General features: G+C 37.5%; 1 protein-coding gene across 2 annotated transcripts in view; it reads right to left on the minus strand.

The window, feature by feature from the left end:
• PDSS2 (decaprenyl diphosphate synthase subunit 2) overlaps positions 1–17,478 on the minus strand; it is a 299,455-nt gene that overhangs the window by 177,094 nt on the left and 104,883 nt on the right. For both annotated transcript variants that reach the window (XM_003897975.5, XM_021937652.2), the window contains exon 2: positions 5,474–5,608. In XM_003897975.5, coding sequence (XP_003898024.1) covers positions 5,474–5,608 — 135 coding nt within the window. The remainder of the gene's footprint in view (positions 1–5,473; positions 5,609–17,478) is intronic.

A 17,478-nucleotide genomic window follows, 5' to 3' on the forward strand; every position in this document is an offset into this window, starting at 1 on the left:
AGAGTCATGATACATAAATCTGTACCTAACTCCTGAGAATTCTTAAATGAAGGAATCTTTCTAACTCTGTTTAACCTGGCATGCCCACACTTATTTGATCCCAGAACCCTTTGTCTCACTGAACATCTAGTTATAACTTTAGCTCTGGAAGAGAAATTGGTAAATGCTGACAAGAAAAAGGCAGGAAATCAAAGGACCCAATGGGTTCAAGTCTGGTTCAGCCAATTTTTAACTGCTTGCTATGGGCAACAGCTCCATTGCCTCTCCAAGTCTCTGCTTTCCCTCTCAGCTTTTGCCTAGACTACTTCAATAATTCCCTGGCTGACTCTCTTATCTTGGACCTCACCTCTCAGGGTCACCTTCTAAGCATCAGCTAATTATGTTCCATTGCACAGATACAGTAACGTGACCCCTTTTGCTTAAACACCTTTGTGATAATAGCTAAGAATAAGAGCAAACACTTACAGAATGCTTACTATGCCATGCATTATTCTACTCACTTGTTTAATTCTGAAAACATTCTGTGAAGTACCCACTGAGGCGCGGCTACTAGGTGGGGCAGTCAGCTTCCAGATTCCAAGTCCACTCTGCTGTCTCTTGAGCTCCCCACAATTTCTCCAGGATATTGCCCTATTTCCTCAGGCCCTTCACAGTCTGACTTCAACCTTTCCTTTCCACCTCATCTTTATTCCCTACTTCTCATATATGAGTTTCTAGGGCTGTGAGGCTGGCCTGTAGATGGCTGCCTTCAGTTCACAGGGCATTCTCCCTGTATATGAATATCTGTGTCCAAACTTCCCCTTTTTATAAGGATGCCAGTTATATTGAGTTAGGGCCCATTCTAATTACCTCATTTTGACTTGATTAGCTCTATAAAGATCCTTTCACCTAATAAGGTCACGTTGTGAGGTACTAGGGTGTTAGGACTTCAACACATGAATTTTGGGAGGATAAAATTCAATCCATAATACCTGCATACATAATAAAGCTAGTCTCTTTTCCATAAATTCATACAATCATGTAACAGTTACGTACTGAGTGCCTATTAATTACAATGTTGGTACTGTTCTGGGCCCTGCTAGGTACTTCTATACCCCACAAAAATGTGGGGTATAGAAGCTGGGTACAGTGGCGGGCACCTGTAATCCCAGCTACCTGGGAGGCCGAGGCAGGAGAACTGCTTGAACCTGGGAGGCAGTGGCTTCAGTGAGCCAAGACTGCATCACTTCACTCCAGCCTGGGTGATAGAGCGAGACTCTGTCTCAAAAAAAAAAAAAAAAAAAAGGAAAAAGGTAACATTTGCTGTTGTTAACAGAGAAACCCTAAAATTTAAGTGGCTTAACAAATCAGTTTTTCTTCTCATACATCTAGTCTGTATGCATGTTCCTGATGGGCAGGTGACTTTCCTTCAAGAGTGATTCAGGGACACAGGCAACTTGCATCTTGAATGGCTCACTTCCCAGATCATCTGCTTACGGAGTATGACAAATGCAACATTTTTATGGCCAGGAAATAGTAAATATCACTTCTACTCCTACTCTATTGGCTAGATCTCAGTCACATGGCCAGTCACTTGCTTGGGAAGCTGAGAAGTGTAGTCCAGCCGGGTACTCGAGAAGAAAAGAAAATGCGTTTGGCATACTTGTTTCAGTCTCTTCTACCAGTTAAGAAGGTCTGGGAAACTTCAGGAAATGAAAGTAGAGTGCAAATATGTTCAGTCTGTGGCCTGCTTTTAACTACTAGTTAGAAGAGAAGACTGAGTCAGTTCTTGATAAAACAACCAAGAAAGCAGAACTATCAGCCAAAATATTCACGTGAATTTCTGTAAACTTAATAATCATATCATGAGAAAAATCTATACTTTTTAATATTATACATTATATATTGTAATAAACTATCTTTTGTACACAAAATAAAAATATATTACTAATAGAATGGGAAGTTGTAAACATTTTCTTGATTGTGGCTAGGGATAATTGTAAATTTAGTAATACTTTTTTGACTGGCTTTGCAACCAATTTTTAAAAAGTCAAGGTTAGTGGAATAAGCCTAAATAAAGCTCACAGTCTTGTTGGCAAAGGCTATGGTGAACGTTTATGGTACATTTTTATAAATGTGGCTTTCCTGCCTGATTTTCAAAATGTAGTTATTACATTTTAGTCTAAATTCTGCCTCTCCTGGCTGTTATTAGTTCACTAGACATCCACAGCACCAATTATATCCTTAGGCCAAACAAAAGAGATCACCTAACTCCCATTTGGTCCTTCAGGTAATTTACTCAGGTCCCATTGTCTGACATCAAAGTCAAGTTTATGAGAGAAAAAATACCAACAAGGTAAATCCCAGTAGTTTGGAGGTGAATTAAAAAGCTCCCAAATCAGTACTTCCCTCAAATGTTAAATAATTCACTGTGGCATTATAGATACAAGCCTCCAGCAAAAGTTACACTTGAACAATTAAGGAAGCAAGAGCTAAACAAATGACTTCAGGGGTAGAGAAACAAATTCATGGTTTCTCATAGTACTATACCAAATTACTTTTTCACATTAACAAGTGTGTAAAACACCCAAACACCCCAATGACTTACTAAATGAAGTTTGATTACAGAAAATAGCCTGGGTTTACATGCTAGGATTATTCCCTAAATGTAATTGTGGATTTTATACACTTGAGTATAAAGCCCATTTATGTTATTTGGAAAGGTTTCATGTTCACAGTGTACCCCTACTCTTTTCCAAATTTCTTTTAGTCAACTTGGTTGGATTACAATGACCATCTACCAACATGTTATGTGAAGGACCAAAAGCAATGAAATTGTTTCCTAAAGGCTAGATAAGAACTTAGAAACACAAGGTTGGATCACAGTGCACCATGTGCATACAGATTAATAGTTCCTGCTGAGTAGAAAGAGTATACACACTTTGAGATAAAAATGGGATTTCAATCCCAACTGTATCACTTTCTAACTAAAATATTTCAGGTAAGTCTTAACCTGAGTATTAGTAATCTCTTCTGTAAAATGGGAATAATTTACTTATGTAACAAATATTTATTGAATATTTACTATGTACCAAGTAGTATTTTGCAAGGATTATTTTAGGATTAGAGATAAAAAAAAATAGTAGGTGCTCACTATCTATATGTGTAGCTATCCAAATGTACAAGCAGATGACTAATAAGAAAGGGTCAAAGTCAGCAGTCTGAAAATCAATGGAATTCCTAAACAAAAACAGAGATACACGGGATACAAGGCAATGTGAGGTCCATTTGCTTTCCAGGGACTAACAGGTAATTAGTACTCATTCTAAATTTTTATATATTTTCTCTAGTTATCTCAACTAAACTTAGCCAAGAGTTTTCTACAAAATTTATAAGGTAAACTTTTTTTTTCTTTTGAGACAGGGTCTCATTCTGTTGCTCAGGCTGGAGTGCAATGGTGCGATCTTACCTCACCGCAACCTCTGCCTCCAAGGCTCAAGGGATCCTTCCACCTCAGCTTCCTGAATAGCTGGGACTACAGGCACATGCCACCATGTGCCTGCAGTCTGGCTAATTTTTTATATTTTTTGTAGAGACGGGGTTTCTCCATGTTGCCCAGGCTGGTCTTGAACTCCTAGACTCACATTATCCATCTGCCTCAGCCTCCCAAAGTGCTGGGATTATGGGCATGAGCCACCAAGCCCGGCCTCTAAGGTAAACTTTTGAGCTCTATTTTAAGCAGGTTTTGCGGAAGGATGTAGATGTACTAAAGATGTGACAAAGAGTTTTCCATTTAAAAGTTTTTAAAGATATGCTTACAAGATGACTTTTTAAAAACATACTAATTTAATGCTAGTCTGATCTATAACTGAATTACATACATATTTTGAAATAGACTAGAAAGGTAGAATGGAATCAAGAAAAAAAAAAAACAATGAGGTTTGGAGGGAAGATGAGAACTACAGTTAGAGCTTCAACTCTCCTCATTACAAGCTGTGTCACCAGAAAAAGCCTCAAAATTTTTGAATCTGTTTTCCTGAGTAAAATAAGCTTAACAATTCTTACTATGGCATTATTATAAGAACCAAATGGAATAGCTGTCATAAAAATGTTTAGTAACCTAAAAGCACTAAACAAATATAAACCATTTCAGAGTGAATAGGTGATCACAAGATATCCCTTATAGTGAAGGGTATTTGTATGAATGAATGGTAAAAGGTTTACAAAAAATTATATTGGTTGGAGGAATGGGCATTTGCAGTCACAACAGTAATCTTTTTGCTTGCTTGCTAATGAGGAAGGATCATTGAATTTCTGGCTGGCAAGCAACAGTAATCCCTAAATATTATGGAACAGAAAACATTTATGGACAAGACCACTAGAAATAAAATTTTTTTTAAAAATCTATTTTTAAAGTAAATCAACAAGGTCAATTAGCCATAAGTCAAAGTTCCTAGAAATGCTTCTTTTTGTGAGGAAAATTTCCTTATCACCTCTATTGTTAGGGTGGTTTTAATTTCATATGCCAAAGTCTAACTGTTGATTGTTACATCTATATAGGCTTTTAATACAGTGCCAAGCATATTGCTAGAATTAAATAAAATCATTGCTGACATACTGTTACTAAAAATATATCCAGTGATTTTTTTTAAACAAAACTGAAAATTTTATTTTATATGCAGCAAAAAATGAGTAATACATATTTACAAATTTGTTTTTCAATCTAAATGCGTGAGATGTAAAAATTTTTTATTCCAATAACCAGTAAAAAAGTAGACTATAGCTCTTAAAATGATAGCAGCATCAATCTTTATACAATGAGGTACTATTTTATCTTATTTTATTTTGAGATAGAGTCTTGCTGTTACCCAGGCTGAAGTGCAGTGACACGATCACGGCTTACTGCAGGCTCAACCTCCCTGGCCTCAAGCAATCCTCCTGCTTTAGTCTCCTGAGTAACAGGGACTACAGGCACATGCCACCACAACTAGCTAATTTTTAAATTTTTTGTAGAGATGAGGTCTCACCTGTTGTCCAGGCTAGTCTCAAACTCTTGGCCTCAAGTGACCCATCAGCCTTGGCCTCCCAAAGTGCGAGAATTACAGGTGTGAGCCACTGTGCCTGGCCAACAAGGTATCATTCTGAGTAGATTTAAAAATCATAAATCCTGAACTAAGTGGCACAGAGGTCTCCACAGAGACACAATAATACATCATAAGGTGAGGGAGAAGTGATGAACAGAAAATTTTAAATGCCCAAGGTAGAAATGAAAGTATTTCACACAAATGTGTGAAGAAATTTACCAGAGTTATGTGTAGAGTTGGCCAAGACTATCACTCACTACAAACAATAAAAATCCATTTTTAACCTTATAATATATTTTAATCTATCTTTGAATCAGAGAATGACAAAGAATGGTGATTTTTACTGACCTCTGTCCAGTAAAAGAAAACACGATGTAGAGAGCAATGTCAAAAGACTAAATTCTTCTTACCATGAGTAGATCCCACTGACCATGTCATAGTTCTGACATGAAGTGTTCACGCTGCTGGGCCCAGCTGCTTTAGAGATAAGGAGCACCACCAAGCCCCTCAACTGGAGGCTATTCCGGCTGTCATGTACAAGCCCCCTGACAACAAATAGAGAAGGAAGAGGATTAATACACCCTCACAAGATCATCAGATAACTTAGAAAACTGCTACAAAGATGCCCACACTTCTAAAACTGGACAATGAGACTTTACTGAAAAGAAACAGGGTCAGTAAGGAAAATTAATGTGAGGATGCCATGAGTTCAGGAAACAACTAGAGAAATCTATGGCTGGGTGGTTGTTGTTGTATTTTTTGAGACAGGATTTTGCTCTGTCATCCAGGCTGAGTGCAGTGGCACAATCTCAACTCACTACAGCCTCGACCTCCTGGTCCTAAGCGATCCTCCCACCTCAGTCTCCCTAGTAGCTGGAACTATAGGCGTGTGCCACAATGCTCAGCTAATTAAAAAAAAACAGAGTCAGAGTCTTGCTATGTTGCCCAGGCTGGTCTTGAACTCCTGGACACAAGCAATCCTTTGGGAGGCCTTAGCCTCCCACAGTGCTGGGATTACAGGCATGAGCCACCATGCCCAGCCCATGGCTAGTTTTAAAAGTGACAATCTCGCTGGTGGCAGTGGCTCACGTCTGTAATCCCAGTGCTTTGGGAGGCCAAGGTGATCAGATGAGTCTAGGAGCTTGAGACCAGCCCATACAAGATGGTGAAGTCCCGTCTCAACAAAAAATAGAAAAATAAGCTGGGCGTGGTGGCATGTGCCTGTAATCTCAGCTATTCAGGAGGCTGACGAGGGAGAATCACTTGAGGCCAGGGTTGGGGGGGTGCTGAGGCTGCAGTGAGCCATGATGGCGCCACTGCACTCCAGGTGGGGAGACGGATTGAGACTCTGTTTAAAAAAAAAAAAAAAAAAGTGACAATCTCACATTTGAGGCTTGCTCTCTCCTCTGTCTGGGTCTCCCCACTGTCTATACCCTATCTCACAATCTTAATCATTTGCTCTGGTAACAAGAAGAACCCATAGTTTTAAACTGTTTGTGACAGTTGACAGAAAATGACATATAAATCACATTGCTTGGATGAAGTGATACTATTTGGTGATGGTGGTGGTAAACAGGAATAGTAAAAAATGATTTGTTTTCACAGGTAGAGAAGAAGCTCAGAGAATGAAAGGATTAAACCAAATTCAAAAGACTCAGAAATTTATTTGATAAGTAAATGAAAGTGAATGCCATCAGCAAAAATGTTGCCATTTCTTATTACTTACAAGCATTATAATTCTAGGCAACAACAAGGCTTTAACCTAGAATGTGGCATATCATTTGCCATGAGGACTGAACTTTTATAATTTCTGCTATACCTGAGGCTAGAAATACTTCCCAGGAATACATTTTCTTTTTAAAGTATTACAAATGGTTGCCATACAAGAACTAAATTGCATCATTTTAAAAAATTAGAAAACTATGGGCAATATATTACAGTAAAGTCATATTCAGAACAATGCTCATGAACACTAATCAAATAGATTACAGCATACATAAATAATATACAAGTACAGTTCTTGAATGTTGTAGAAAATATTAAAAATTAGTGTTATAATATTTGACTGAATGATCAAGGCTTCCTTGTTGAGTTTTTGAACAAAGAATCAATTTAAATTAATTAAGGTAACATAACCAAAAATAATGAGTTAGTCCATTACTTAAGAAAAATCTTGGTTGGGTACGGTGGCTCATGCTTGTAATCCCAACACTCTGGGGGGCTGAGGGGGGTGGATCACCTGAGGTCAGGGGTTCGAGACCAGCCCGGCCAACATGGCGAAACCCCATCTCTACTAAAAATACAAGAATTAGCCAGGCGTGGTGGCGGGCACCTGTAATCTCAGCTACTCAGGGGGCTGAGGCAGGAGAATTACTTGAATCCAGGAGGTGGAGGTTGCAGTAAATTGAGATTGAGCCACTGCACTCCCAGTTTGGGTGACTCTGTCTCCAAAAAAAAAAAAAAAAAGAAAAGAAACAGGAAAATCTTTGCCCCTCCAGCCTCCCAACAGAAATTTTTTAAAGGGCCCCCTTTTACCTTTCATTAGTTTCAAAATCAGACAAATCATTAGGTTCTCTGCAAAGTAACAGCTATAGCTTTCTCTGCTTATATTTTGTCCTTAACCAAGTAGGCAATCTTCAGCAAGTTAAAAGAGTTTTAACTGATTTTTAAAAAGAAATTCTAATTTCCTAGGAAAAGGAAGTTAAAGTAATACAGTTACATCACAACAGAAACAAATAATCATCAGAAATGTCCCAAACTCTTTACTGTCATGTAACAATTTGCTTAAATCCTACGAACCTGAAGTTTAGGGAGGTTGGGAGGCATCCTATTATGGAACACGAAAATGTAAAAGAAGAGCTTTTAAAATTTTTTTTTTGCTAGAATTACAACTTTTAACTTAGGCCACTAGATTCTTATTTATGTATTACCTACAGTGAATCTTTATTCTTCCTTTCTTTTATAATAAAGAGAATGTCTGAATTGGCTTTCAATTCTAGAAAAGGAAGAGAAAGAGGTGTGTGTGTGTGTGTGTGTGTGTGTGTGTGTGTGTGTGTGTGTGTTCGGGGCTGGGCCTGGTCAGGGATTAAGGATATGATACAGCAAGAACTCTAAGAGGCAAACCTTGAGACAAGTCTGACCAAATCACACAGATTTAACAGCCCTGACAACAGTTTTAACAATATCTTCAAACTTCTTAGAAACAGGACCTTTCACATACAACACACACACAAACTAATAATAATAATAATAGCAGTAGCAAACACGTATATTGTGCTTTATATATTGCTTTCTATATGTCAGGAACTGTTCTACATGTTTTACTATATATTAACTAAATTAATTCACAACTCTAAGAGGAGGGTACTACAATTATCCTGATTTTACAGATGGGGAATGAGGCACACAGAGAAATCAAGTAACTTGTCTAAGGTACCATACCTGGTAGGTGACAGAACCATGAGAGAGCCAGGATTTGATCCCAGGCCAACAGGCTCTAGAGTCTACATACACTTTTAAACATTATGCTATGTAGTGATGCTCCATCTGCTTCCTTTGTACAAAACCATTTGCTACATCAAATTAGAACAGTTGGCTTTAGAACCTGACAAGCCTAGGTCTGAAAAAGTCTTCTGTTGTTCACTAGCCGTGTGTGTGACTCTAAGGCTATTTGACCTCTTGTATAAAATGAGGGTAACGATGTCTACTTTTCATAGTCATTGTATGGAAGAGATAACATAGGCCAAAGTACATAACACTGTGGAAGTACACGGTCGGTGATCAAGTAATCAGTAAATTACATTCTCTTTCCTTGTTACTTTTTTGTGATCTATTTTTTCTCAACTCTTACATTTTCTTTCTTCTACTCTCTTTCTCCTTGTAACTCTCAAAAAGTCTTCCCCACTCTACTAGCATATATAATCTCCTATGTTATTTACTTTTCTACCTCCCCAAATAACAAAAGTTAAGGAATTCTTCCCACCCCCCTAATCATTATTATCCTTATCTCAACGATAATAATGAAACACCCCTTTCAGAATGCATTACTGAAAAGGTCAGGAAAAGAAGCTGTAATGAACTGGGTGACAAAAATTAAGAGAACATTCAGAAAAGCGCACCTTCTGACCATTAATTTTCATATAAGTCAGTGGTTTAACAATCTGGAGGACAGACTAACAGCTTGAGTAAATTAAATAACTATTTCCAAAACACCATTTCTTTAAATTCACTTCATTAATATTCCTAAAAAAAACAGTACTAAAATAAGTGGATAATGCCTACACTCAAAATTTAGCTCATAACCAAAAGAGAATACAAAATTTTGCTTCTGAGCAAAAAAACAAAAACAAACAAACAAAAAAACATGGAATTCTAAACTTACAGAGATAATATGTTTAAAGTAGCACAGGTCATATTTCATCTGGAACACTAATTTTTTCTCAGTGCTTCTCTTAAGGGACCCTGACAAGCTATAGCATAACCAGAAAATAGTGAAATCACATGCCACCACATCTATGAATGCCAGCTTAGAACACGGTAAAGTTGGTGTTCTCGAACTTATTCAGTCAAAAGTGTACTGAATGCTCACTACACGCCAGGCTTGGTGCTAAACAGACAGTGGAGAATATGATGAGGAGCGCTGTTAAGACGTGGCCTCTCTTCTTGTGGATAGCAGTGTGGATTTAAAAATCACAATAAAATGTGGCACGAATTGTTTTAGGGGAAGAATAAGGGCTGTGGGAGCACCTAGAAGAAGCAACTAACACAATTCAGGGGATGTCAAAGAGACTTCCACAGGATCTAAAGGATGAGACAGAAGTAGCCAGGGGATCTGGGGCAGGGGTGAAAGTGTTCTGAAGAGAGAAGCAGTTATGTGTGGAGGTCTGAAGGAAAGAGAGGAGGACACAGTTGTTTCTAGAGCCAATGTGGCAGGAACACAGTACGTAAAGGAAGAACTGAGGGAAATAAATCTGGACGGGCACAGGAGAGTTGTCTGTTTTTTTAAAAGGGTTCCCTATGGAGAGGAGATAGATCTACTAAGTATTAATTTTTTTTTTCTTTTAGAGACAGGGTCTTGCTGTATTGACCAGGCTACTTTTGAACTCTTGGCCTCAAGTCATCTTCCAGCCTGGCCTCCCAAAGTGCTGGGATTACAGGGGTGAACCACTGAGCCAGGAGGTAAGTATTACTTTAGAGACTGATGCTAATGGACAGAAACTATAGCAGGCCAATTTTGGCGCAAAATAAAGAAATAAAAACAGAGCAACCTCTGGTAATGCTGAGCTGCTTGTTACTAGAGATGTCTAAGAAGCTGCACAGACTCTGACATAACACATTAGAGAGAAGCCTGGAATATGTGACATCTGAGGTTGTTTTCTTACTCTGTGATTCTATATAGCCTCACTTTACTACATTTAATTATCTAATACTCCACAATATATACAAAAATCGAAAAAGCCTTGTCATTAAAGTGTCATAAATGAAAGCAATATTTGGTATTTTATCATCTTTATCATTAAAGTTCTACAGAATTGGGTTTTTTAAGCTAATGAACAAAAACATCATTCATTTATTCATTCATTCACTCAATTAATAAGACTGGACACCTTCTATGCATCAAATATTGTGCTAGGCTTGGATGCAATGGTGAGCAAAACCAGGCGTGGAGCTTGCAGAGCTTACGGTCTAATGGAAGAGACCGGTAATAACAAACGAATCATGAGGAACTGTAAAACTACTCCGGTAATAGACGCTACAAGGGAAAAAGAGCAAGAGTGCCATGAGAGCTTAGAACAGGGAAAATAACTTTGCAGGAAAGTCAGTCTTCCTTGAGGAAGTGATGACTGAGTTGATATCCAAAGCAAGAAAAGGGGGTGTGGGAAGGAAACAGGTAAGGGAGGTATATTTGCAGCACAAGGAGCGGCATATGCAAGGCTGAGAGCATTGTATGAAATGAAACTGGTGGCAGGCAGGAACTAGACCACCCAGGATGAACAGGCCATAAGAGGTTTGCTCTTTATCCAAAGAGCAATGCAAAGGCGCTGCGGCATTTTATTAAGCAGCCAGTGACATAATCAGATATTTTAGAAAACGAAACGAAACAAAATCATTTATCGTCAGTGTAGAAAATGACTTGGGTAGACAAGAGAGGAGGAAACCAAGGGAGTATGAGGAACCCAGTTAGGAGGCTTTTGTAATAGTCAATAATAAAAAAAAGAAGGTAGCTTGATGGACAAACTAGAGATGTACCAAACCTAAAATAATATTTTGATTCAACTCAAAAAGATGTTGCATACCACACAGTCCTGGAAAATTAGCTAATATAGGCATATCACTAATTTTAAATAATATTACTCTAAATATGTTTGTAAGGTGAATTTTAGTTCGGGAGACCTTGGCCTCCTTTGAAGTTCCTCTCTAGATCTATCACAGATGAAGAGTAAACACTAATAACACTAACATTCTAAAAGCTAAACAATTTCATGGAAATAAGGATTTTGGAGGTAAAACTTTGGGCAAGTCAGCTCTGTCTTCTCACACTGTACTTTAGATGGCTGACTGCAGTACTGCATCATATCCTTCCACAGCTACTAACAAATTTATCTTCCTTCATCCAATCCTGTATCTCAGATCCTCAGATCACCACTATGGCACTTTTCTATTTATCCTCTTAAATCCCACTTCAACACATATGAAGGGTATACAAAGAAATAAGAGCTGTAAGAAAAGAGCTATAATAGTAGATTCAAAACATGGTTAAATTGAATAGTACAAGGAACAGATAACAAAGAAAAAAAATCAGTGCACAGTTAGTTGCTAGAGGTGTCCCTCACAGTAGAGGCAGCATTCAGATCGAGCCTGAAAGATGGTCGAATTTCCCTAAGTAGGGAACAGAAGCAGGAGAGGGGATGGGAATGGAGTTATGGGAATAGCTGTGGGGCTACCAATTTGGGCAATGTGTGAAGGAAAACAAGTCCAGGAAAACAGACAACCTAGAGAGTGAAGGGCCTTGAAAGTCAGGTTTAGAGTCTGGACTTAATTCTGCAGGAAATCTGGAGGCATAAGTGGTTTGTCTGCAAGGGAGAAATGTAATTAGAGCTAAAGACTAAAACTGTTACTCTGAGCCTAATCCTGTTACTCTGGCAGGCGCTATGTTTCGTACAGTGGAAAGGAGAAGGAAGAAGGAAGATTAGTTAGGAGGAGCCTCTTCCAGTAGTCCAGGTGGGAGATAATGAGGGCCTAAATGAGGGTAGTGGCAATAGTGATGGGGAAGAAAAGCTGAATGATGGCAATAGCATGGAGGTGGAAGAAAAGCTGAATGATGGCAATAGCATGGAGGTGGAAAAGGCTAGTGTGGCCAACTGATGGGATGAGTAAGACATTGGGGAGGGATCAGAAAGCAAAGGAAAGGTAAGGGATGAATGTAAGATTCCAACCTGTTTGCTGGAGGTGATAATGCTACCATTAGTAGGGATTGGAAAGAAGAAGGAGAACTAATGAGGAATGAATGAGTTCAGTTTTGGACATGTTAACTTTGAATGCAAGAAGGAATTCCAGATGGAGATGCCCAGCAGGCAGCTGGAAATGCTGTGCCTATAGAGTTGGGAAGCATCTTCATAGAAGTGATGGCTAAAGCAGTAGGAACTGATAGATGAGTTTTTAGGGGAAAGAGAAAAGAAAAGAAGGGAAAAGAAAAGAAGGGAAGGGACGGGAATCTTGGAGAATTCCTACACTTAAAGGAATGAGATGAGTAACCAACATGAAGAAATACATTCTATCTACAAACAAATAAAAGGTCTCCACAGACATGGATAATGAAGTATGTATACACATACACAATGGAGGCAGAGAACTACAATAGTACAATGCACAGAAACCAGCGCCAGTAGTTGTAAGCTTCTTCCATGGGCTTTTATGGACTTACTATAAACCTCTAGTTTGGCACTTAACATACTGAGTAATAAAAATGGTAACAATATAACAACAACGATAACATACTATAATGCCAGGCATCTGCTGTTTTACATGCATATGCTCTAATTCTCACAAAAACCATGCAAGGTAACTAGTAATATCCCTTTACAAATGAGGAAAATTAGCATGGAGGCTCAAAAAAGTTTAATAATTACTACTCACAATAGTCAATTAGTAACGGAGGTGCCAAGATTTAAATATAATTGGACTGCAATGCACAGAGCTGCTTATGCTTTGAGGCCTTGGTATTTAATTATTTGTTCACAGGACTTCCCGGCAAGGTTGTGAGACCCTTGAAGGCACTCAGTCCTCTTTGGACGCCCTGCACCCAGCAGAGTAACTGATACAGAATAGTTCTAAAAAAAAATTAAAGATGAGACAATGAATAGCTTCAAGGAGTAGGCCAGCCAACTCTCCGTCTTACACATCTCCCCAAAACAGACCTACTACTATTCTCAACTTTCCTCATTTCTCCTCCTGTTATCAATGAATTTGCCATATCCAACCATTCAGCTCTGACTGATGGTTCCTCTTCCTCTTGAGTTCCTTTTCCTAAATTGTACTAAGTTCTTTCAAAGTGACAGGCACACACAAGAAAAGCCCCAACACATTCTAAAAAACATGCTGAGATTTGTTATTTTGACGTATTTTAAAAATTACTGTATATAAAAAGTATGCCATATCAAAGGGTCTATTTAAGTTTTAGAGAAAACTCAACATATTAAATATATATTTAATATAAATATTTATGTGTTTTGTTTCTTCATTTAGGAGAACTGACTGAATTCACTGCTGCATCAGTGCCTGTGAAAGAAAGCTACCCTCACTCTGAACAGAAGATAAGGGTATTTCCAGACAGAGAGTTGAGGTGGAAAGACAGAATTGGGGCATAAAAGAAAAATTTTGAGATTTATGAATAAGAGTTCAAAATTCTAGCTTCTATCAGCAATCCAAATTATAATTTTTTGATAAATTTATAATCAAATACTAAGGAAACAACTTCACCACCACCAAGGGACCATCATCCTTGAGTAAGTTCAACATACCCCAAAGTAAAACTGAGTAGGAAGAATCACCTTGAGGGCAAGGAACCCCTTTCAATGTTAAAACCTAGAGATATAGAGTGAGTGGTACGATTTTATTTTTTTTTAATTTATTTTCTTTTTTAATGGAGATGGCAATGTTGCCCAGGCTGGTCTCAAACTCCTGGGCTTAAGTGATCCTCCTGCCTTGGCCTTCCAAAGTGCTGGGATTACAGGTGTGAGCCACCACACCCGGCCTTACTATTTTATTACCCCACTTTCCATAAATGCAGTTCCAATAAGTCTATTCAGAAAATGTAAGCACAAAAGATGGATGTCAAATTCTAACATACATGAAGCGGGTTGATTGATAAGATTCCTATTAATGCTTATGACTGTGACCTCTAGTTAAATTTGTTATTTAAATTTAGATACAGACAACTGAAACAAAAGAATTGACTATAATATGCACAGTTTCTGCCAAAGAATTAAAGGAATACTCTAATCTTTTCTATTCCTTTTTAAAATGCTGACTGCAACCTGCTAAACTGATTTGTGACCCACTAATAAGGGACAACTGTAGTTTTTTTGAAAAAGTGTTTTAAGTTACAGTATATGATATATTAGTTAAAAGATCTGAAAACATAATGTAAAAATAAACAAGAATAGAATCATCACTTTTTAAAAGCAGAAAATCTGTCCATACACTAGCACAAATTTAGTGTTGCAACAAAACATTAACATTTATTTAATGACATGGGAAAATACTAAAAAATGTCAAATAAAAGAATACAAAATTGTATACATCATATGATCTCAATTATGTTTCAAAATATGCACACATATATACATATAAATGAGGCCAAAGACAAAAACTAGAAATAAATACGGCAAAAGGTTAACATTTTAAACCTGGTGTCATTGTATAGGTGTTCAGTACACAAAGTATTCTTGCATTTTTCTGTGTGCTTGAAATAGTGTTTAAAAATGAAAACAAAAACAGGATAAGAAGAAAATACTACCAAATGGTAACAAGTGTTATCCAACAAATTTCTTGATTAAGGGTGACCTATTTCTTAAGTTGCACACAAGAGCACAGATCTCTTTTTAAGACTGGAGAAAAAAAAAAAAAACACTGTATTTTAAAAACAACAGAATTCTAAGAAGACAAATGACTTAGTATATTGTGTTTCTAACTTGAAGAAAAAAAATTAAGTGACATTTAATGAACTCCAGAGCTCTATGGTATGGGAACCCTTTTGGGTATTAATACTTCACTTTTAATTTCTCTAACATTTAGACACAGGGTCAAAGTTTAAATGGTATCAATGAAATGATGTTAAAAACATAAATATAGTTAGCAATTTGATGACAGTAATATTACTCAGTTATAAAAGAAAAAAATTAACACTCATGAAAATTGTTTTTTTAAAGCATTGTAATTTTAGAGAGACTAAAAACAGTCTGCATGTCATAGATTTTTATATAAAATTAGCAGAAGAATTAGCAGAAGGTTAATTTCCATGGACAAAATGACCCAAAATGTATTATTACTGCCATATCTATTCTAAGACTAAACTGTCCCAGACTTGAAACAACTTTAGGGCCTGAGGTGACCAGCCTTTAGAATCCAGGAGCTGTGGCAGTCATTGACATGGCTCGAGGGCCACACACGCATCCCACCTGCATTAAATCCTCGAGGGACAGCAGGGCCAAGGAACTGCCTCACCAAAGCCCTCCCAAAGCTGCAATTAGGCTTGATGAGCATGTGGCAGAAGACAGGTGCCTGGAAGAAAAGGAAGGAAGAGAGAAGAGAAAGTAGAATGGGGGTAGGGTGCAGGGGTTGTTGAGCAGAGAGGAAATCAAGCTAGGAGCTTTTCAGAAATGGTTACTGACCACCAGTTCTATACTGAAATAGAACTGAAATTAAAAAGAAGTATAAAATGTCATGAACAATCACGTTTGCGGCAAGGTGTGGCTAGTCACCCTGGAATTAAATATACCACTGGAAAAACAACAACAAAGATTTCCCCACTGAAATGATAACTAAAGATTTAAAAATAGAAATGGAATAAAATAAGGCCATTTAAAAAGTAATATTTAGTCACACTGAAAACTCTCAAAATGATCTCATACAATAATTTTTACATCTAGGCCCCTTTGGTTCACATTTTAAAAATCAACTTAGTGTTGAAGCAAGGGGGTAAAAAAACTGAGTGCAGGAATACAGGCATCATTACACTACATAGCACACAAGACTCACACCACCACTCAAGCAGTGACACTGGCTAAGAGCTAATGTGCTGTGAATTACACCTCCCACTACCACAGTCCGTCTGTGCAGAGAATAAATCAACCGACCATGAATGAGTATTCCCTTAGCACTCAGTGCTTTCCTCAACTTGCAGTTCCAGTTTCAATAGAATCTGCCATTCAAATGCAAGAGAACTGCTCACTTTAAAAGTCTATAATTTTTTATGGTTTTACTCATCTAGTATGTAGGCATGTTTTTACCAAAAAGAATGTTTCAATGTAAGTAATCAATATTTAGTGTATGGAGTATCAGTCCTATTAGCTGATAATGGAATCACATCAATTGTGCAAAAGTTAGAATATTTGTACTTGAACAAGTTGAAAGAGATAAAGGTAGATGATCATTCAATTGACAATTACTCATAACATTATGAAGAGGCTAAAGCGAAATGTAAAAAATACAACAGCAGATGGACGAAGCCAGTAAAAATCAGGAAGTTGGGGGAAAATGATGAAATACTTTATAAAGTAACAGATAATACCTCAAGGGCAAATTAGAGGGGAGGAGGAAGAGCAAAGTGAAATACATCATAGATTTTTAGTATGAAAAATATGTTTAAAAATGAATGGAAAAACACCCAAAATGTATATTATTGCAACACGATGGTTCAGAAACTCAAAATTTTAGGAAAATCTCATTTACTTTTCCAGAATCAACATTGAATTCAAGGTAGAGGAAACCAAGGCATGAGGAAATCGGAAGTGACAGTGATGGCGGGACACACATTTCACGTGTTCATCTTCCACAGAAAAATTTCCACCAGAGAAAAGATTCCATGACTGGCTGCCTAAGTTCGAACCTATTAGTTCTCATAATCACAAACGTGCCACCCAATTAACATTAAGACCTTACAGATATTTAAAATGGCCACCAACAGAGCTAGCAAAGAGGATTACTATAATAATCGCATCTCTCAAATTATTTATGTCCATAGGAAAATATAATTTGATTTTTTAAAGTTACACTTACATGGCACTTAATGAATAGAATGGCACCTAGTGAATGAAAAGATATGTACTTGGAATAAATTACATACAGGTTATTCTAGCCAATTAAGAACAATAATATTTCCTCTATCCTAGCAGGAAGAAATCTCTCATTTACC

Source organism: Papio anubis, chromosome 6, assembly GCF_008728515.1.
Source record: "Papio anubis isolate 15944 chromosome 6, Panubis1.0, whole genome shotgun sequence".
NCBI classification, from domain to species: domain Eukaryota; kingdom Metazoa; phylum Chordata; class Mammalia; order Primates; family Cercopithecidae; genus Papio; species Papio anubis.